We start from the raw sequence: 21,759 nt of genomic DNA on the forward strand, positions 1-21,759 counted from the left end.
CGCCTATACAGCAAATGTTGTTTCATTGCTTTTCAGCAGCTGAGGCAGGAGCGGAAAAATAACAATGTCCTCTTCCGTTTTGTCCTGTGGTCACCGGGGGACCAGTCAGGCTTCTGTGCACCACAGTCCCGAAACTGCTGCATCGACTGGTTGCTTGATTCCCTCCGAATCTTACTGGGTACCACGTTCCCCCACGACCAGTCTTCGTTTGTACTTCCTCCTGGCCTACCTCAGGGTTGTAAATGTACCGCCTACAGCCCCCTGCCTCCTCGCACTTACCTAAAGCTGCGCTGCATAGCTGCACTTCAGAGCCATGCCGCCCTGATCGCACTTCCCCCATCTCCTCTCTTGCATTCCCCCATCTCCTCCCTTGCAGCCCCCCCTCTACCTCTCCTTGCACTTCTATTATCGCACTTACACAATCCGAATGACACAAGGCCTAGTAGGATTGTTTGTCTTGTCCTCCCTATGTCTCCCTCCCTGGTCTTGTGGTGCCTGGAAACACTTGTGTACAGGCACGTTATAAATGCCTTATATCATATCAATGTAGGGGGATCAAATCACCATAGGGCACAATGGGGCTCTTAAGAAGCATCCGGGCCTCTGAGCTTCATGGCCACCCAGGACCATATATCTTAAGAAGTCAAAAAGAAAAAAAGAATTGCAGCAGCAGGTGGGCATTAATAGAAGTCCTTATGACCAAGTCCAAAAAAGAGAAAGGGGGGAAAAGCAAAAGGTTTTAAGTGGTCCCTAAAAATCAAAAGAATTCCCAAATATGAAATGTTCTTAATTTGAAACAAATATTTCTAGACTACTTTTAATACACATTTTTGCTGCAGAAGATGCTCGAGACATACTGGGTCTTTTCTATGCTGCTTTCATTGCAACACTTCTTTGCTGAAACACATACTTTTGTTAAGTGTGCTGCACAATGCAAATATACCTCCAAAATAAAGGTAAAGAGTTGGTGGAATTTATCCTGTTCACACAATTTGATAGTTCTCAAAGCAAGCACAACCATTGTGCAGTGTAAAAAATATATTAACACAGAGTGCCTTAACAATATTTCGCTCTACCATCTAGAACACAGTCTGCATCCAATATACTTAGAATCCATGAAACAGATGGTCCCAAATCTCCTTGAACATAGTAATATTTGACTGCCTTGCTCTCAAACCGGAATCTGTACATGTTTAATATACTTGGTGCAGGGGGGGCTTTGATTATTTATAGGCAATAAGCAATATTGTGACATAACATATTTGGAAAGTAATCCCCAATGCCCCCAACCAGGATTTTATTTAAAACTACAAACATCACCTACAAAGTCACCGTTAACGGAACACCAACATACTTGGTGGCTACATTTCAAACCTCTGGAGACTCTTGTGTCTCACATTGCAAAACTATCAAAGGATTGGAGTGAAAACTAACCTCTAAAAAGACGTGCAAGCAGTCCTTCTGCTGCCAAGCCCCACCCATCTGGAAATCAATTCCGGCAGAGGTGAGAAATGCCTGGGGTATCCTCCAGTTCCACAAACCACTAAACATGTTGCTTTCCACAATAGCTACCAGGCGAATTTAAATCCCTCCTTCCATATACCAAGAGTACTGCGCTAATGTATAAAATGCAAGCCCGTTGATGGCTCCTTCCCCCATCATAAAGCCTTCTGCTGCTCTCAAGCTAGGTTTGCGCTATGAATCTTTAATTTGAATTTTAATTTCACTGTGTTCAGAAAGTATTTATTTTTGCTGATTTCACACCACAGACCTCTATAGAATCCCCAACATTTTGAGGTTGGGAATCTATCCTGACATTTGGAGGCAAGCTCATCAGTTTTGGGTGCTATCTTCACCTTACAGCGCGGTGCAGTAGTGACACTGCGTCCCTATAACTTTGTGTTTGGTAACTGTTATTTGCATTATGTGCCTGAAATAGGATGGTGGCAGCAATCTCTCCGCTATCATCGTATTTAATATCCCCACTAGCCCTTTTGCATTTTACCTTTTAACGCCTTTTAAAGTGCCATAAACTCTAAAATGTCTGTGCCACGAGATTTTAGGCTGTCCTTTCACCACTTTGCATTTTGGCCATACATGAGCCCTTTCGCGGGTAAAGCCTCCACTCTGCCAGGCAAAGCAGTGGTGTGTGTTTTTGGCCTGATGTGGGGGCTGGGACGGTCTAGCCCCAATCCATATCCAGGCTAAATTGTGCCTGTGGTGAAGGGAAGCTGTCCAGGTTTGGACAACCCCGGGAAGTTTCAATGGTGCAAATCCTTAGGGTTGGTGAGGTGAGGGAGACTACAGTTCGAATCCTGGATTAAAGAACTTTTGTAGATATTCATCAGATAGTCATTGAAGCAAAGACTCTTAATGAAGACTAGCATCTCGGGAAGGCCTGGAACTTGTAATTGCAGCCATCCAGCATTGTCTGCAACTGTTCCAGCAAAGATTTGTACCGTTGTCCATTTCAAGAAGGCCTTCATCAGAGCTTAGACCCATGGACCAATGGGAACCACCAGTTTCAGCCCTGAGGATCCTGACCTTGAAAGCCTTCGGAGGTGTCCCGGAACCATCCAGCTTTCTCATAGGTTTCCTCAGTCGACATCCAAATTTCAGACTTGGACTCCACGGACCCTAGAGTTGTGAAATAAAAGGCCTCCCCCATGCAGTTGCACCGGTTTAGCACAAAGAGGGGCCTACAGTACCAGCACCTTGATCTCCACTTGCATCCACTCTCCTTGGGGCTCCTTACTTCTACATGCAAGGGTGCAGCACCCCAGTGTTAGGAAGCATTTCAGCAGACTAGCCAGACCTAAAGATGGCAAAAGTGCCCTCTGCAATAACGACCCTATATCACCTTCAATGGAACCTAGACCTGGAGCATGGGGTCCCAGCAATAACAGGAGCTTCTAAAGCGGTCCCTGCGTGAATCTGAGCACAGGGAGTGAGGAAACATAGCAGTTCACGTAACACGTGTGGGCAGGCAATAGATTTTGAATGAAATATAGGTTCTATGAGTGCATTAAATCAAACTATGGTAATTAAGTACTGTGTTATAAACTTAAAACACTAAATGCGCAAGAGTACACATCCCGGAAAATCAATATTACCCCTACAGTGGTTGGATTGCGAGAGGGTGCCTAAGAACTTTCTTCGTGTTGTTTTCCAACATTGAAACACTTACAAAACTGCATAGATATTCCTGCCCAAACTACCTTAAAGACTCCTAGCCGATATATTGGTACTTGTGACTAAGGGCACTATGTCCCATCCCTTTCAGCAAGGCAAGGACTTTTAAAAATGTAGAACCTTATAATTATAAAATTGAATATTGGGTTTGAACACTTTTCTTCCTTAAATATTATTTCTCTAATTGGGTTATTACTTGCCTTACTACATTAGAGTGTTCGAATATTGATCTAAATGTGTTCAAAAGTAAAGTGCTGGTGCGCTGTAGCGACAGCACCCCAAAAGAGAACATGTACATAACAGTTTTGTAAGTTAGGTGTGTGCTTTTTAATTGCTAAGAGTTTCTCCAAGGCCTAAATAAATTGTATTTTTATACATTCTGCCTAACTTCTGTTACTCAGAGTGCTCTATGTGCTTAACCAAGCCCCTCACCATTCTCTAAGTCTAAGCCTACCTAACTGCTCAGTCACATTACCCTTGAAAGAATTTGGCTAGACAGATTCTTTCACTCTTCGCAGAATAGGGTGGCCACTCGATCTGTCCAAAGGGACGATTGTGAAAATGCATCTTGTAGTATTTGTGAACATTGCTTATTAGTGTAATCTTTGAATTTGGTGCTGTGAGGGGTCAGAAATATGAGGCGACAACTTTTGAATGATCTCAAACTTTGCCATTTCATTAAAGTATAAGTTTTATCTAACGCCTCACTATCCCAACTCTGGCCCTCACACTTAATCAAATACATAAATATATATCAATTCACAATTACAACAACAAAGATATTCACAGTCTTTTTGGTAACCTGGGTCAACTCCCCTTCCCCAGGTTTCAAGGTAACTTCAGTTCCAAAGTGCAACAAAAAGAAACAAGGAAATCCGGATGTGTAATCAAGTCTCAATTCAGTTCTTGGTTCCTTCAATGAGTCAAAGAATAGTTTTGTTAACCAAAGTTGAAAAACCAGAAAAACCTCTCCTCCTGGTGGAATAAAGACTTTCCTCGTCATCAAAATAGCATCAGTGTTATTTCCAGCCAAGATGCTGTGCCACAACTTAAAGATCCAAGAAGAAACACCACAGTTCCTTGTTAGATTCAAATGGACAACTCCTGGTAATGTTAATTAAACACAACTCCAGGTTACCACTTAGTAAGTCTTCCTTTGTAATATTAGAAATTACAGTTTGGACCTTGGTCAGAATGACTTCAGAGCACTTCTATGTTAATCTAAGCAACTCTCTGCTTCAAGTGATTTCTACAAGATTTACCATGATGGTCTACTCCTCTGCCTCAGCATTCCACCTCAATTGTGCTACTGAAGTATTAAATCTACTGACAACCAAACCACCACCACCACAGCTTCAGTACTTTGTGTATTTAACAGGCTTTTCAGGTATGACAAGAATCACTTTATGGCACTTAAACACATTCAGGTAAGCAAGGCACTCTTCCTCTGAATGCTCCCTTTTCAAATGGGCAGCCCATTGGACACTCTTGTCTGTCTGTAACAATGCACAATTGCCTTTATGATACACTTCTCTTCTTCCTATTGGCTTCGGCAATGTAGGTTGTGTCAGCGTCTAACGAATAACTACAAGCAGCAAGCTTCCCTTCCCCCCAACCATGCCATTATCTCTATGTAGTCTATTAGCAAGGATATTTTACCCAGATGCCTTGTTGCCAGCCTCTCCTGGCTTCAGGTTATGCTTGCACACTCTTAAATTGGGCAAGGCTGAGGGTATGTTAGGCTTATGACAATACTTGCACCATTTCATGGCTTTGAGAAAGGCGAGTTCCCCTTCTGCTTGGGGAGACACAGTATTCACTCTTGGCTTGGGCAATGCTTGCTCTTCAACTTGTAAGAACAATGAATGTTCAAGTACTTGACTTTCAATGTTAGAGTTTTTTAATTGCTTCATTAAAGATTCAGAGGTCACCCTTCCTCTCAGAATCTTTATTAGGCACACGTGAGCACTCCTTTATGAGGTTGTCACGAAAATTACCGTTCAAGAAGATCCACTGCATGTCTTTCTAACACGAGTGAAAGAAAGGACTTTCACTTATACGCGAGTGCTACATTTCAAGTGCTCAATTGTTTGGCAATCAACAATCAGCTTCACATCAATTTTCCCACACGCGAGTGATTGTGTAATGGTACTGTTGCTGGCATTGTTCGCGCAAGGAGTCCGAAGCGCTTGTTAAGACTCACTGGCTTCTGTATTCCTTTTCTTCATGTGTTTCAGGACTTCTGGCTTCTATTTGGACACACAGCCTTCCTTGTTGAGGGTGTCTCCAGTCCGACCACACAATTAAGGAGCCCTTCTCGCTCCTTAGACTCACAGCTTGACAACTTCTGACCACGGTCTCCAGCATGCTTCCTGCTTTGCAATCTCTGCTATTAGGTTCACATGGAGAAAAGCAGTTTTCCTTCATGCCTTCTGCTGCACAACCGCTGCATTTCAGAGTTTGGGGGAACATGACCCTCACAGGACAGGCAGTTTAAATCTGCTGATTGTGAGTTCTGCGTCCCTTTGGCTCTCGCACTTCTGCCTGGATTGACAACACCGTTTTTTCTTACATCTACTTCTGCTACTTCCCAAAACACTCCACACACGCTTTCCTCTCTTTCGAATGGCCTACACCTGATGGGGCCTTTTTAGCCTCCCAGCCTCATTCAGGTGTGGGCTATTAGGATTGATTGCCCGACTACTGATACAGTAGGGCTATTCGGTCCTCTTCCTCGTTCCAGTACTTCTGGGATTATGGGACCGAGTAGATTAATTTCCCTTAAAAGTATTTAATAACAAATCATCAGAATTAACTGATAAAGAGGAAGGCAGATTATTGAAGGCAACATTTATAGATTCCTTCCTTTGGGATAAAGGGGGATCGTTATCCTTATAGGTGTCAAATGGTCTTTCTTTCATTCAGGTTTTTACATGCATTATATTGGCTGTGCCCACATCCACAGGTGGTGCATATACATCATGGCGACAATATGCCATTACATGTTTTGACAATTTTGCAAGTTTCTCCCCTTTTAATGATAAATACCATGTCTCATTATGCAGGATTTCCTCACCAAAATAAGACTTGCCTCCTCCCAGTTGATCCTCCCGCAGTACACCAAACCCAATATCAGGACGAGTCTGCCTTTCCATGGTAACCTGAGCGGAGACTATAGGCAGGATTTTAGTGAGGGATCCGTAGGATTCATCACAGTGCCTATACATCAAATTATATAATTCAAATAGTCATTTCATGAATTGGATCAAGCAATTTATAACACATGGAGATACTGTGGATGTATTAGGTATATAAAAGCATATAGAATAATGAAAATGTACACATGCACTGCTATGCATTTGGCTGAAAGCTGTGCCACTCCAAGATGGTGACCGATATTAGAGCCTAACCACAAACAAATATGGTGTGAATGATAATAGAAGATGGACATTAAATCAGGAACACACAAATGTGGATGGTAACGTGAGGTCAAAAGATTTTGAGGAAGCCCACAAGTGTGAAAGGCATTGGCTTTTTTTGTCTTACTTGTTGGTTAATATAATGCCTAAATTGGAAAAGAAGCTGGATTGCGTGCCATGATTTTGCTATTGAAATGCAAGATCCTGTTGAGTGTGGTATGCGAAAGAAATCTCCTTCATTTGTTGATGCATATAAAAAGCAAATTAAATACCCTAGCTGTTTGATAAGTTTATCTTGCATCATTTGCTTAATAAATAGGTCTCATTACATCGATTTTGTCGCCCAGTCTTCTTCTCACTACCTCTTCCTTCCATTCCTGTAGCTTTTCTCTCCTAAATACATTTGCTATTCATTAACTAGGGCAGTGAAGTTAATGTGTTTTTCACTGCCCCAATTTATATATGAATTATTTTTGATAATGCTATTGGTTTTACTAGGATATGGTAAGGCACGTTATAAAATTAATAGAATGATTAAAACAAATCATCACCACACTATTGCCTGTTGTACTCTACAGCATACCCATATTTTTTTTAAAGATTCAAAGCTTCTTCCTCTTCAAGCAATCGGAACAGAGGATTTAATGAAACCTTTTGTATCCCAGACACATATTCGGAAAATAACATACCAAAAAGCTTTTATTAATGTTTTGTCAACAATCCACAACTGCAGCTAGCAGCAGTTGCTCCACTGTCACTTTTGCATGCAACTTAAACACAACTGCCCAAATCTTTCTAAAACGTTCGCTGTCACGGATTATCGATGTGTTTGCTAAAGCTTTATAAATTCAGTTTGAATACTGCACATCAGAACCTTTGAAATTAAAATGCATTACCAACAAAAGGAACTCTCAGAAAAGTGTAATAGCAGACATCAGTTGCTAGAATTAGATTGCCAAACCCATGAAACCAATGGTCTGGTCTTAACAGTAGTGAAAGTCAAGGAAAGAATTTGCCTAACTTCTGGGTGAAACAGCCTATTTCCAGGGGTTATGTTCTGGGATCTTGTGTGGCCTGCAGAGGGGATGCCGAGTACACACACATGATGGGACTTACCATCCTCATCCTCCTCAACAGGCGTGGATGGACGGGGACGCTTCTGCTCACTGTCCTCAGAAATTTCAGAGAGGTCTTTCCTCTTTACCTAGAGGAGAAATGTGAAAGCATCGCTTTAAAAACCTTTCAACAAAAGAATCAGTGCAATGATGTATAGATGTGTTTTAGTAAAACACCCAAAACAGAATAATTATAATTATAGTGATTTGGATAAGTCTAGTGCTTGGTCTTAAGCTTTTATTGCAAGGTTTGAAACTCTACCACTCTATCTGGCTGTAAAACTGTCTCTAAAGAGGGGAATGTTACTCATCTATAACAATAATACTGCAGATTGAATCCGTTCTAGAATAAAACATGATGTTCATAATCTTGACAATTAGTGGTTGGGTTCAGAAACTGCATACAGCTTTGCTCAAAAGCAAATATTATGTGTGTTATGTTAATCAAATATATGTCTCAAAAGACTTGCTAGAACATTGAACATTTTATAAGGAACAAGTTACTTACCTGTAACTTTTGTTCTCCAGCATGGGTCTGGCATGGATTCACATGCTCATGAATATTCCCCGTCATCAGGCTGGGAATCCTCGTTAAAGAAAAAATCAGTATCAGTTTCGTTTCTGATCGGTCTTTCTTTGTAGTAACCAATCACTGATCTCTGGGTCATACTGCCCCCCAGCCAATGACTACCCTCTCCATAAGCCCCGCCTCTGGCAGCCATCCTCAGATTTGGTAGCACGCCAAGAGGCAGTATGACCAAGTGAAGAGCCGCAGAGGGGTAGGTGGGAGGTTTTGCATGTGAATCCATGCCAGACCCATGCTGGAGAAGAACAGTTACAGGTAAGTAACTTGTTCCTTCTCCAGTATGGGGTCTGGCATGGATTCACATGCTCATGAATAAAAGAATACATAGCAGTATACACATGCACAACCACGGGAGGTGGCAACAGGCTCAACATTAAGCAATACAACAACTCAACATTAAGCATCTCTTACCTCCTCACCAGGCTCACCTTAAGCGAACAGGTTGCGCAGCATTGCTTGGCCGACCCTGGACTCCTGCCTGGAGTCACGATCGACGCAGTAGAATCTTGTGAAGGTGTGCGTCGACCTCCACGTAGCAGTCCGGCAGAGGCACACCAGACAGGAACGCCATGGTAGCAGCGATCGCTCTGGTCGAATGGGCCATCGGACGGCCGGGCAACGGTCGGTTTGCCAACCAGTGAATGCATGATGCAGCCGGAGAGCCATCTGGAAATGGAAGTCTTCGAGAGAGCCTTCCCTTGATTCACAGACCCAAAGTTCACGAATAGCTGTGACGTCTTCCGAAAACTCTTTGTGCGGTCCACGTAGAACTTCAGCGCTCTAGCTACATCCAGCGAGTGCAAAGTCCTCTGGTAGCACCAAGGGCTCGTTGAGGTGGAAGTCCGTCGGCACCTTGGGCATGAAGGAGGGGTGCGTCCTAAGCACTATCCTTGTGTCATGAAAAGTCAAGTATGGAGGCTTGCAAGATAGGGCCTGAATCTCTCCCACTCGTCGTGCAGAGGTGATGGCCACGAGGAACGCTGTCTTCCATGACAGGAACTTCAAAGGCGCCGAATGCATAGGCTCAAATGGGGCTCCCATGAGCCTGGTCAGCACCACATTAAGTTCCCACGCCGGGGCAGGTGCCTTCACCGGCGGGAATGATCGGAATAGTCCCTTCATAAATTCCTTTACCAGGCGATGAGACCACAAGGATGCCCGTCCCGTAGTCCTGGTATATCGGGAGATGGCAGCCAGATGTATTTTTATGGAGGCGTGCGCCAGTCCAGCTTTGGCCAGCGACAGTAAGTATGGCAGCACTTGAGGGGCATAGTAATCCGCAGAGGGTTAATCCTTCTGTGCACGGCACCAGACAGAGAACCTCTTCCATTTATGACCGTAACACTTGAGAGTTGAGGACGCCCAGGCTTTTGCAAGAACCTCTCTGCAATCAGCCGGGATATCGTACCCTCCAAACTCTAGTGCTGCAGGAGCCAGGCCTGCAAGTTCAGCGACTCTGGTTCGTGATGAAGAATGGCGCCTCCTTCTCTGGAGAGAATATCCGCGTCCGCCGGCAGCCTGACTGGCGGGGACGTTGACAAGTCCAGAAGGTCCGGGAACCAGACCTGCCTCGGCCACGGCGGTGCGACGAGGATCATCCTGCACCTGGACTTCTTGAGCTGGCTGATGAAGCGGAGCAGCAACAGCAATGGAGGGAACGCGTATAGAAACAGGACGTCCCAAGGGAACGAGAAAGCATCACCCATGCTCCTCGGCTGTGGGAACCTGCTGGCGAACCTCTGGCACTTGGAGTTTGTCGCCGTCGCGAACAGGTCGATCTGGGGTTTGCCCCATCGTTGGAAAAGTCGATGCACTTGATCCTGGCACAGCTCCCACTCGTGGCACGAGCACAGCTCCCTGCTGAGTGAGTCGGCGATGGTGTTTTTTATTCCTGCCAGGTGGAAGGGAACCAGAAACATCCCCTGGGCGACGGCCCAGTGCCACAGATCCTGGGCCTCCTTGGATAGGGCTGGGTATCTGGTGCCCCCCTGCTTCCGTATGTAGAACATTGTGGTGGTGTTGTCGGTGAAGATCCTCACCACTTTGTCCTTGAGGGACGGGAGGAACGACTTGAGCGCCCACACACTGCACGGAGCTCCAAGATGTTGATGTGAAGAGACCTCTCCTCTGGGAGCCAAAGGCCTCTTGCGTGGAGATCTCCGGTGTGGGCCCCCCAACCCTCCAGAGAGGCGTCCGTAGTCAAAGTCTCCTGAAACGCCGGGGTTTGAAAGTCCGTGCCCGTCGTGAGGTGAGCCCGGGTGCAACACCATAGGATCGCCCGACGAAACTCCTAGTCGAGGGGGATCTTGTCCTCAAAGCAGCCCCCTGCCTGAAACCAGCGGGCGTCGAGGAACTCCTGCAGCGGACGCATCCGAAGTCTGCAAAGGGGCACAAGGTAGATGCATGAGGACATCATCCCGAGAAGGGACTTGATGGACCTCACCCTGGCCACGTCCGTGGCTAACAGTCGCCGTACCTTGCCCAGGATGGTTTTGGTCCTCTCCTCTGAAGGGGAGGCCAATTGCTCCACTGTATCGAGCTTCGCCCCCAAAAACAGTGCTACTTGCGACAGAACCAGGTGGGATTTGGGGTAGTTGATGGAGAAGCCCAGCTCTGTGAGCAACCGGACGGTCCTCGCCGTATGATCGACCGCGAGTTCCTTTGACCTTGCCCGGATTAGCCAGTCGTCCAGGTAGGGGTAGACGTGGATGCCCTGCAGGCACAGCCGCGCCGCCACTGGTGCCAGGCACTTGGTGAAAACCCTGGGTGCCGACTTTAATCCGAACGGTAGGGCTCTGAATTGGTAGTGGCGTCCTTGAACCACGAACCTGAGGAACTTCCTGTGCCTTTTTAGAATGGGGATATGGAAGTAAGCATCCTCCAGGTCCAGCGACGATAGGAAGTCGCCTTCCTCCAGCTGTCCCAGTACGTGCTGGAGGGTGACCATCCTGAAGTTCTGCGCCTTGATGTATTTGTTTAACCGACACAGGTCTAGGATGGGGCGCCAACCGCCTGTCTTCTTCCTGACGAGGAAGTACCTTGAGTATACTCCGGAGCCCCGGAGCCTCCTGGGGACGAGCTCGATGGCACCTTTCTTGAGCATCGCCTTTATCTCCAACAGCAGTTGAGGGACGCGATTCTCCTTCCTGGCCACGGGAGGAATGCGAGGGCACTTCTTTAGGAATTCCAGCGAGTGCCCGTTGGCCAGGGTGTCCAACACCTAACGATCGGTGGAGATGGACTCCCACACCCTGACGAACTTCGTCAGTCAGCCTCCCACTGGGTTGCTTCGGTGGGGGCCCGACCACCCGGCCGGGTCAGTCTTGCTTGGAAACGGCTTTGCCGCCTTGGCCTCGTTGGCGATGACGGCGGGAACCCCCTTGCTTGCCGCGACCTCTGTAGGCCTCCTGGGAAGAGGAGCGGGCTGCCTGGCGGTAGGTGGAGGAGCCACCGCTGGATCCATTGGAGGCCCCCTGTCTGCCTCCAGAGCTCCGAAAGGGCCATCGCTGCTGAAGAACCCTAAGGGCCCGGGCCGTCTCCGAGTCGGTCTTGATGGCCTGTAGTCTCATCCACCGCCTTACCAAAGAAGTTGTTGCCGTCGAACGGCATGTCCAACACTCTGGTCTGGACGTCCTGGCGAAATTCTGTCGCCTTGAGCCATCCTCGTCGTCGGAGGCAAACTCTGTTGCCCAGTTGGCGAAATCCGGTATCGGCAATGTCCATTGCCACCGTAATGGCGTGATCCGACGCCACCTCGCCCTCCTGCAGAATTTCTAGGGCCTCCGCCCTTTTGTCATCAGGCAGGAAATCTAGCAGGGGAGCTATCTTGAACCAGAGCTCCCTGTCGTAGCAGGCCACGATCGCTAAGGCATTGGCCGCCTTAATCGTCGTCGCCGCCAAGATGACTCGTCGTCCCATAGAGTCCAACTTCTTACCCTCGCTTCTCCGGCGTGGAAGTTGAGGCCGCTGTGCCCGCTGCCTTCTTCTTAGCCGCTGCCGAGACGACCGAGTCCGGCGTGGGCTGGGCCCTGAGGCACAAGGGGGCGGCATCGGGGACTCGGTACTTCTTCTCGTACCTGTCCCTCTTGGCGGGTGTCGTGGCAGGGTTCTTGAGGACAGCAAGCCCCTTGTCCCAGATGTCCGAGTAAAGGCACCGCGAGGACCGTCTTCCTCTTAGCCTCTCGTCGTTGGTACAGAAACCCCTCCTTTTTCTGTTCTTCAGGGCAGAGCTCAGATGCCCTGGTTATCATGGCGTGGAAAGAGCCAACCTCGTTGGCTGGGGACGCCCGCGGGGGGGGAGGGGTGGGGTTTTGGGTGGTGACGGGATGTCTACTGCATCATCGCCGCCATCGTCCGTCCCCGTCGCTGTATCCTCTCCCGGCGAGGGGGATGAGGGGTCCACCGGTCTCGCAGGCACGAAGGGTGGAGCGGGGTGGACTCTCCTCCACTTGTTCGGAGGGCTTCCCGACGGGCCTGGTTCTGGCTCCTCCGTCGGGGTGCGTGGTAATCTCGTCCTCATCTCGGTACATAAGGATTGGATTGCCAACAAAATGGCGGCCAAGCTATCCTGGGGTTCGGGCAATGGCTGCGACGGACAGGATGGCCGCTCCAGTGGGCCCTGTTCGTCGTCATCGTCGCTATCCTCGATCACGTCAGTAGGGACCGTCCCCTGGGATCGAACCTTCTCGAACCTCTCATTGAGGTTTATGAACCTCTCGTTGAGGCCTATGGATCTTTCGTTGAGGCCCCTCTCGGTCTCCACCAGTTCCACCTCAGAGGCTGATTCCGAGTCTGTAACAGCCACCGCCCCCCCCCCTTTCAACCGGGGGCTTCACGGGGGACTTAGCGATGGGCTGGAAAGAGGATTCCCTCCGCGGCGGCAGGGATACTCTGGGCCCAGAGGCCATTTCCATTCCCGTAGTCTCAGCCGGCTCTGCCAGGGTCGCAGAGAACACTTCGGTAGAGGCCTTAGCCGGGTGGATCAAGGCCCTCACCACCTTAGGTGCGTCCTGGGCCTTCGCGCCTTGGGGGGAGGGTCAACGCCTCGCTCCCCCTTCGAGATCGACCGGGTCCGCTCCAGCGGCCTACCCGGGTTCTCGGACTTCCTCTTCCCCGATCCAGAGCGCTGGCTCGTGGTTGAAAGTGCTGGGGAAGTAGCGCCCTGCTTGGCAACCGAAGAGCCTGACCTCGGCGCTCCCGGAGCCTGCGGACTCGCGGTGCTTGGCCTTCTGTTGGGCCCCCGTCGCCGGGGCGCCCTCAAAGGACTTAAAAGCCCGCTCAGACTTCTTCGCCTTCTCACTTGCTGTGCCCTTCTCCAGCCAGGTGGCGAGGAGGGAATGACGATCTTGTTTGGTCTGTTCAGATAGGTTCTTGTAGAACGCACAGTCCTTCTCCAGGTGCGTCTTGTCCCCATGGAGGCAGTAGAGACATCGCAAATGCTCATCCTCCTTGAAAACGTTATATAATCCGCATCCAGGGCAGTTCCTGAACAGCTTGGATCCGGGCGTCGAGCTCCCTTTGTCCTGGGCCATGGCCTTGAGGTAAGCCGCAGATCTTCCGGAATCCTCCGAGAAGTGTAAACTCGATGAAAACTTCACCCTTGAGGGGTGTAGAAGAATTCCGAAACGGGTCCCCGTTATCGGAAGTAGAAACGGTGGAGCTTGAGACTCGATTAAACCGAAAAAATGAGAAATTCTCCTGCAAAAACATGAAAACGCAGTAAAAAAAAACCCGAGAGCTAAACACGAGGACTCCCAACACTTGAGCGTGCGGTAAAAATCTGAGGATGGCTGCCAGAGGCGGGGCTTAAGGAGAGGGCAGTCATTGGCTGGGGACAGTATGACCGGGGGATCAGGGATTGGTTACTACTAAGAAAGACAGATCAGAAACGAAGCCAATACTGATTTTTTCTTTACTGAGGATTCCCAGCCTGACGACGGGGAATATTCATGAGCATGTGAATCCATGCCAGACCTCATGCTGGAGAAATACAAGTAATTTTCCAGATTTCACTATTCACTGGTTGGACCAAAATGTTAAAACTTATTTGTCAAACTTAAAGTTAGCTGTTGAAATTAGCATATCTATAATGTGTATTACACACTTGTGCTAAATGGCAATTTCACACAAAAAAATAAATTGGTAAATGCTCAAATCCATAAAAAGTGACCCATGCATAAGGTGTACAACCAGGGAAACTAGTCTTGCACCGCAAATCTACGATATATAGGTTAACTGCAATATTTTCCTGAAATCCCACAGTGTTGCAAAGGGTCTGCAAGCGTCTCTGGTCGTCGCCTTCCTCGGTTACTTCAGCTTCCAGTGGTCGACTTGCTTTTCATTCCAGGAGCCTAACTGCTGTTAGGATGGATTGTATTAAGTAACCCTGTGGGAGACTACACCGGCCTTGTCCTCTTGGCAATAGGTAACCCAACCTTTGGTATAAGTCTGTACTACACAAGTTGGTAGAGTGACCGAGCAGCCAGGCTCATCTCAAGAGGGGTCAATGTGAGCTGTAGGGTTGCAACAGAGTTTCACAGTGAAAAGTATTTAAATAACAAGTATACTCAAGGTTTCCTGATAAAATAATTTTTTATTAATTTAACTGTCAGTTTTAAAATAAGCCTTCTTTAGAAGGGAGCAATTGGCAACAATAAAAAGAACACTTCAAAATGCACTCATTCAGTTCAATAAAGTAAGTAGATACCCCTTTGGGATGGCACACAGCTATTCCAACACCCTGAGGTGACTTCAATGAGGAGGACACTCTGGACATTAATAAATCACTTTTCACACTAAATTGGTAATACTGAATTTGTGGCAAAAAGGAAAAGGTTAGGGAAGGAAACAATGATTAACAAGTTTCTCAAACAGGGAAGCACTTTCAAACCCCCAATGCAATGTAGATTACCCAGTTCCCAGCTATACAAGTAAGGTATGTATGACTTTTTGGAGGGATAGTTAAAACACAGTCAGGGGTTAAAAAAGTCTTCAGGGAGCCAGGACAGCCAATGTCACTTGAGCAAAGTCTACGGAAGCTGAGGCACTTCTAGGAGGTAAGTAAAAAGTCTTGCACAATGTTAAACCCTTAGTTCACAGTACCTTCAGTCTGAAGAAATGGTTCCAGCTGGCTCTTGTTCCTTTTGTAGTTGCTACAGATCCTGTTGTTCCTGGGCCTCAGTCGTGGTGAGAGAGGGAGGACGTCTGGGGACTCCTGCACTACGATTCGAAGGTCCGCGGCAGCAATGGGCAAAGTTCATATCAGCAGCACTTCGCTTTTTCAGCTTCTCACGAATAGCACCACTGCGGTTCTGGGACACCTGGTAGGCTTTCCTTGCTTCTGGGGTCAAGCACTCTGGTGAGGTAGCTCAGGCTTGGTCAGACCTGCTTCAAGGGAGTCTGGAGGATCTTCCTGGAGCTCGGGTCCGGCTTAAAAGCAATGCACCCGATTCTGGTGTCCCTGTCCCCTGGCACTCGGTTCCTGAAGCAGCAATGGAAGTACAGCCAGCAGAGCACATTTCTGAGAATTCTCCCTAACAACTGCACTATATAACCGGATGAAAAATAAACTAAGGGTAAAATGTCCCATTTCGGTACTGCGTCCCAGGGAAAACATTTGTATTGGTTCTTTGAGTTTAAAACAGGCACATCTTCTAACGTTTTCAAAAGCACTTGAAGAAAATATCCTCTCTTGGTTTTGTGTGTGTTGATTTTATGAAGGGCAAATGCCATTCGTACTGTGAAATTTGGCAGGTTATGCAAAGCCAATTTAATGAAATGTGCATGTTTCACCTGGACATGCTAATTTCTGGCGACATCACATCCCATTGCATTTGAGTGTTAGGGAGAATTCCCTAACACTTGATTTTTTTAACCTAGAGAGAGAGACTTTTTCGCCCACTCTCTCGTGTATTTTAATGTGATTTCTGAGCTTCGTGTTTCTTTTGGTTATGGAGCCTGACAAACTCCATCTTTTACATTGTGTCACACAGCACCTTCAGTGCAGTGGCACAGGGAAGTCTTTCAGATTTCCCAAATGTTTAAATACCTTCTCTGGGATAAACTACTGTTTCCCGGAGCAGTGAAGTGAAATTGACTTTACTTACATTTGTAACTTTTTAGACCCAGCACACAACATCTTACAATAGGGTGCTGGATGGGTTACCTAGTATCCACTTTGTCTAGCTTCTCATGTACCATGTTTATGTTACCCTTTCCTCACTGAATGGCTGGCGGCAGTGGTTTCGTTTTAACTACCATGGTGTGCATTTACCATGGGCTGCGTTCGCAACTACAGTAAAGCACCCAAGGGTGCCATTTTGTCAAAATGGCCCGGTCTTCTTTTTCGCAATTTCTTTGTGGAAAGGTTCTTCTTTAGATTTACTCTGCGCGCCAAACCAGCTTTGGTCCCATTGTTTGCTTTGCCTTTGGGGGGATTCACGAGTGAAGCCCACCTCTGGCTCCAGGGTGTCTGCGGTAGGCAGGAAGTGAGGGAGGTGCCCGAAACTCCCTGTGCTTAGTCTCCTAGGAGACCCAAACGCACTCTGTAGTTATTGGCCGGATGACTGTCCGGCAAGGACAGCCACCCTGCTGGGTGATTGACAGCTAGGCTGGAATGAATGGGAGAGAACTGAATAAAAAGGCAAGGCTTTTGGCTTGGAAGGCAGAGTCGACCACTGGACGAAGGAACCGAAGAAGAACTTGAAGAGGAGGCCTGCTGCAACTCCTGGACTGTTGTTTGCCCGGTGAAGCCCTGATGCTGTGCTGAAACTCCAAATTCGCATCGACAGAGAAGCCCCTGCAAGGACGATTCTCCCATTCAGACCAATCATCTCCAAAGTAAGCCACCTGGACATCCATCTCGGAGCTGGTTGAATTTCCACAGAGTTGCTGCTGCAAAACGTACAACCAGGGAGCGGAACACCAGATTGTGTGCGTTGCTTTTAAGCTGGCCTAGATCTTCAGGAAGATCCTCCGGACTCCCAGGAAGCAGGATTGACCGAGCCTGAGCCACCTCAGAGTGCGGGACCCAAGAAGCAAGAAAGGTCCATCTCGACGGCCAGGAACCGCAGTGTTGCTATTTACAGTAGACAGTAGACGCGAGGAGCTGAAACACTGAACAGCCACTGATTTGAAGATTACCAGTTGCGAGCGGTGACCGTCCCATTGCAGTGCAGGAGTCTCCGGAAGTCCTTCCTCTTGTCCCCACGACTGAGGCCCAGGAACCGTGAGAGCTGCGCAGGAACAGAAGTCATCTGCTGCACTTTTTCTTCAATTCAAAGGTACTGTAACATAGTCTGAGAGAACTATCCTCTTGCTGTAGATTTGCTCGCATCTTCTACTACTCGCAAGTCTAACGGCTTGTGGCCCTACATTTGATTCTTTTCTTCAAAGACTTCTAAAACATTATGCAAAGACTTTTCTTCTTACCTATCAGAAGTGCTTCATCCTATATAAGACTTTTGCCCATTGACTTTGGCCTAGAGCCTGTTATACTGAATGACTCTGCTGTGGGGATCCATAAGTATTTGCCTGCTTAAGAAGATTTGCGGTCTCTTGTTCTAATATCGTTTTCCTTTTACCAACGTATATCAGTATTCTAAATGCAAACAGTAAGATATTAATGTCCCCAGCACTCTAGCTTTTGAAGTCACCTGCGGGGGTAGGTTGTCTCTGTGGGCCATCCCAAAAAGGTCTTTACTGATTTAGAAACTAAGAGTGTACAATATTGAAGTGTATTCGTATGTTACCATTATACTGCTCCCTTCTGAAGAAGGCTTAGTCTGACTGATAAATTAATAATTGTTTAGTCAAGAAACCTTGAGTGTAAGAGTTTATTTGAATACTTGTCACTGTGAATCTCTGTGCAACTCCCCTACAGCTCACACGGGCGGACACCTCTTTAGATAAGCCTGGCTGCTTAACCCGCTACCGGAACTGTGTAGTACAAGCTTATACCAAAGGTTGGGTTTCCTATACCTGTAGTCAGAGTTCTTTGTAGTGTTCCCAGAGGGTACTGCATACAAACCTTGCCTAACAAGGAGTCCCCCACTTTAATTTTTAGGACTTGACCCCTGGTTCCAGCACTCACTGTTCTGCAATCTTCATCAGCAGTTTACAGAAAGAGGCATTTGGCTGTCCAATGAGGACAGCCAGACCTCTAGCGGGAGTTGGTCCCATTCAGGCACTCTGGCAGACAAACGACAGGTGGTGGAAAAACCCCTCTCCCACATCCTGCCTGCCCAGACAATCTGGAGCCTAGGCAGAGACACCCAAGGGTTCCCATTGAAGGCAAAACACACACAGGCCTCCCCCACGCAGAATGGTAGAAGAACGGATGACAGAACAACCACAGCAGTAATGGTAAAAAAAGAAGGGAGGCCCCATGTTGGTACTTCAGGTTCCTATTGTGCACTACCAAGGCTATGGACCTAGTCTGCGGTAGAAAAATCACAATAGTTGGTAGAACACGTCCACTGCCACCAGCCATATCTAGGAGATTGTCTGTGTGACTAAAAAGTCACAGGAGCGGAGAGAAGGGGTGTTGGGCAATATTGTATGCAGTACCCTATGAAAGACTGCAACAGCCTTGTCCTCTTGGCAATAGTTAACCCAACCTTTGGTATAAGCATGTATTACACAAGTTGGTAGAGTGACTGAGCAGCCAGGCTTATTTCAAGAGGGGTCAATGTGAGCTGTAGGCATGTAACCGAGATTCACAGTGGCAAGTATCCAAATACACACTTACACTCAAGGTTTCTTGATTAAACAATTATTTAACAGTCAGTTTGAATAAGCTTCTTTATAAGGGAGCAAATATATGCAACAAAGAAATATACTTAAAAATATACACTCAGTTTCTGTAAGTCAGTAGATGTCCATTTGGGGTGGCACAGACACTTCCTACACCGTGAGGTGACTTACATTACTAGGACACTGGACACTGATATATCACAGGTAAATTTAGAGCAATACTGAGTTTGGTGTCAAAGATAAGGTTTTGGAAATAAAACAAAGGTTAATAAATATTCTTAAGCAGGTAAGTACTTTTTGAACCTCCAATGCAAAGCAAATTAACCCTGTCCCAGCAACCCAAGTTATAGAATGTGTGACTTTTGTTGAGGGATAGCCATAGCACAAAGTCAGAGGATAGAAGAGTCTTTCAGGGAGCCAGGACAGCCAATGTTAAATGAGCAAACGTCTTGGTGAGCTGAAGCACTTCTTGTAGTTAAGTAAATAGTCTTGCACAATGTTTTAGAAGTCTTTGTAGACAACTAAATCACTGTAGGGCCACAAGGTGGGAGGCTTGTGAGGGACAAAGCTGCAAGCAACTCTGCAAAAGCAACCAAGACAAGTCTCAACTGAGAACAAGCAAGGCTACACAACAAGAGGTAAGTCCTTAGTTTTATAGTACCTTTGGTTTGAAGAAATTGGTTCCAGCTGGCTTCTGTTCCTGTGTAATTCTGCAGATCCTGTTGTTCCTGGGCTTCAGTCGTGGGGACAAGAGGGAGGCCGCCTGGGGACTCCTGCACTACGAATTGAAGGTCGGCGGCAGCAATGGGCAAACTTCAGATCAGCGGCACTTCACGGTTTCAGCTTCTCGCAGCTCTTGCAAATAGCACCACCACCGTTCTCAGATACCTTATGGACTTTCCTCGCATCTGGGGTCCAGCACTCTGTTGAGGTGGCTCAGGCTTGGTCAGTCCTGCATCATGAAAGTCCGGAGGATCTACCTGGAGCTCGGGTCCGACAAAGACACACTCGATTCTGGTGTTCCTCTCCCTGGCAATCGGTTCCTGCAGCAGAAATGGAAGTACAGCCAGCTCTGAGAGGATTTCCAGATGAGTTCACCTGGTCCCACCAACCCAAGGGGGCGAGTTGTCCTTTGCAGGGCTTCTCTAGTCCAGGCAAATTCTGAGCTTCAGCACTGCATTAGGGCTTCACCAGGCAAACCAACGGTTCAGGAGTTGCAGCAGGCGTCTCTTCCAAATTCTTATTCTGATTCCTTCGTCCAGATGTGGACTCTGCCTTTCAAACAAAAAGCCTAGCCTTTTATGCAGGTTTCTCCCATTCATTTGGAGCCCAGCTGTCAATCACACAGCAGAGTGGCTGTGCTCCAAGGACAGCCAGTCAGCCAATCACATTTTGGTTCATTACTGTAACCAAGGGGATTAAGCACAAGGAGTTTCAGGTACCTCCCTCCCTTCCTACCAGATACGCTGGAGCCAGGGGCGGGCTTCATCAGTGAATACCGCCAAAGACAAAATGAACAAACGGACCACACCTGGTTTGACACGCAGAGTAAATCTCAAGAAGGACCTTTCCAACAAGAAATGGTGAAAAAAGATGACCGGGCCATTTTGACAAAATGGCCAACCCATGGGTACTTCACTGCAGCTGCAATTGCAGCCCGCGGTGGAAACACACAATGGTAGGAAAAAGTAAACCATTGCCACCAGCCATTAATTGTAGAAAGGGTAACATAAAAATGTTACATGAGAAACTAGACTAAGGGGATCCTAAGTAACACCTCCAGCATCCTATTGTAAGATAGTGTGCGCTGCATCTAGAAAGTTACAAAATGTAAGTAAAGTCAATTTCACTTCACTGTTCTTGGAAACATTAGTTTCATCAAGAGAAGGCATTTAAACTTTTGGGAAATCTAAGAGACTTCCCTGTGCCATTGCACTGAAGGCACTGTGTGTCACAATGTAAAGATGATACCTATGGAGTTTGTCAGACTCCAAAGTCAAAAGAAACAGTCCATATCACAGAAAAATACATGATAGCGGGCAGAATTTCTCACTCTCTCCAGGTTAGAAATTAAAAGTCCTAAAGTCCAGCAAAAAGAGCTGGGGGTCTCTAAAGTAGAAGGGAATTAGCATATTTCTGAGAATTCTCCCTAACAAGGGGGATACTGGGTATCCCTTTGGCACTCCACATAAGGTGGTGTGTGTCAATCTCTCAGAGAGATAACAAGTATCTCTGCTTAAGTGCTGCAGTTACTCTAGGAAACAGAAAAAGGATCTCAAAGGACGCCCCTAAGGGTCTTCAGCAACAATATCCATAAGGAGCTGTGTGCTGCAATAGTAAAATACAGATGCCTTTAAGAGGTATGGAGGAAAATAGTCTCCATTGGATAGATAAAATACCAAGAATAGAGTCCCAAAAGACAGAGCCCATGAGAACGAATGAGTGGAAAAGGCTCCACTCATTCAGGATTTCAGAAAAAGGACTGAAAGTACAGCAAAACGTGCTGGGAGTCTCACTAGGAGAGGGGATGAAGCATAACAATGATACATCTCCTCAACAGTGTTCACTTACTACAAATCTCAAATATATTTGACACTCAGGGGATTGATCAGGTCTGGGGTAGAAGGGGAGGGGGAAGACGAGGGGAGTGGAACTAGGTGGGGGGGAGGGGGAAGGACACCTCCCAGCCTGCGGC

At 47.1% G+C, this 21,759-nt stretch overlaps 1 protein-coding gene across 4 annotated transcripts in view; it reads right to left on the reverse strand.

Moving 5' to 3' along the window:
* Window positions 1-21,759, reverse strand: part of SETD1A (SET domain containing 1A, histone lysine methyltransferase) — a 1,694,645-nt gene that overhangs the window by 622,127 nt on the left and 1,050,759 nt on the right. For all 4 annotated transcript variants that reach the window (XM_069651930.1, XM_069651928.1, XM_069651929.1 and 1 more), the window contains exon 11: window positions 7,728-7,815. In XM_069651930.1, coding sequence (XP_069508031.1) covers window positions 7,728-7,815 — 88 coding nt within the window. The remainder of the gene's footprint in view (window positions 1-7,727; window positions 7,816-21,759) is intronic.

Source organism: Ambystoma mexicanum, chromosome 3p (assembly GCF_040938575.1).
Source record: "Ambystoma mexicanum isolate Mex_15411 chromosome 3p, UKY_AmexF1_1, whole genome shotgun sequence".
In the NCBI taxonomy this organism is placed as follows: domain Eukaryota; kingdom Metazoa; phylum Chordata; class Amphibia; order Caudata; family Ambystomatidae; genus Ambystoma; species Ambystoma mexicanum.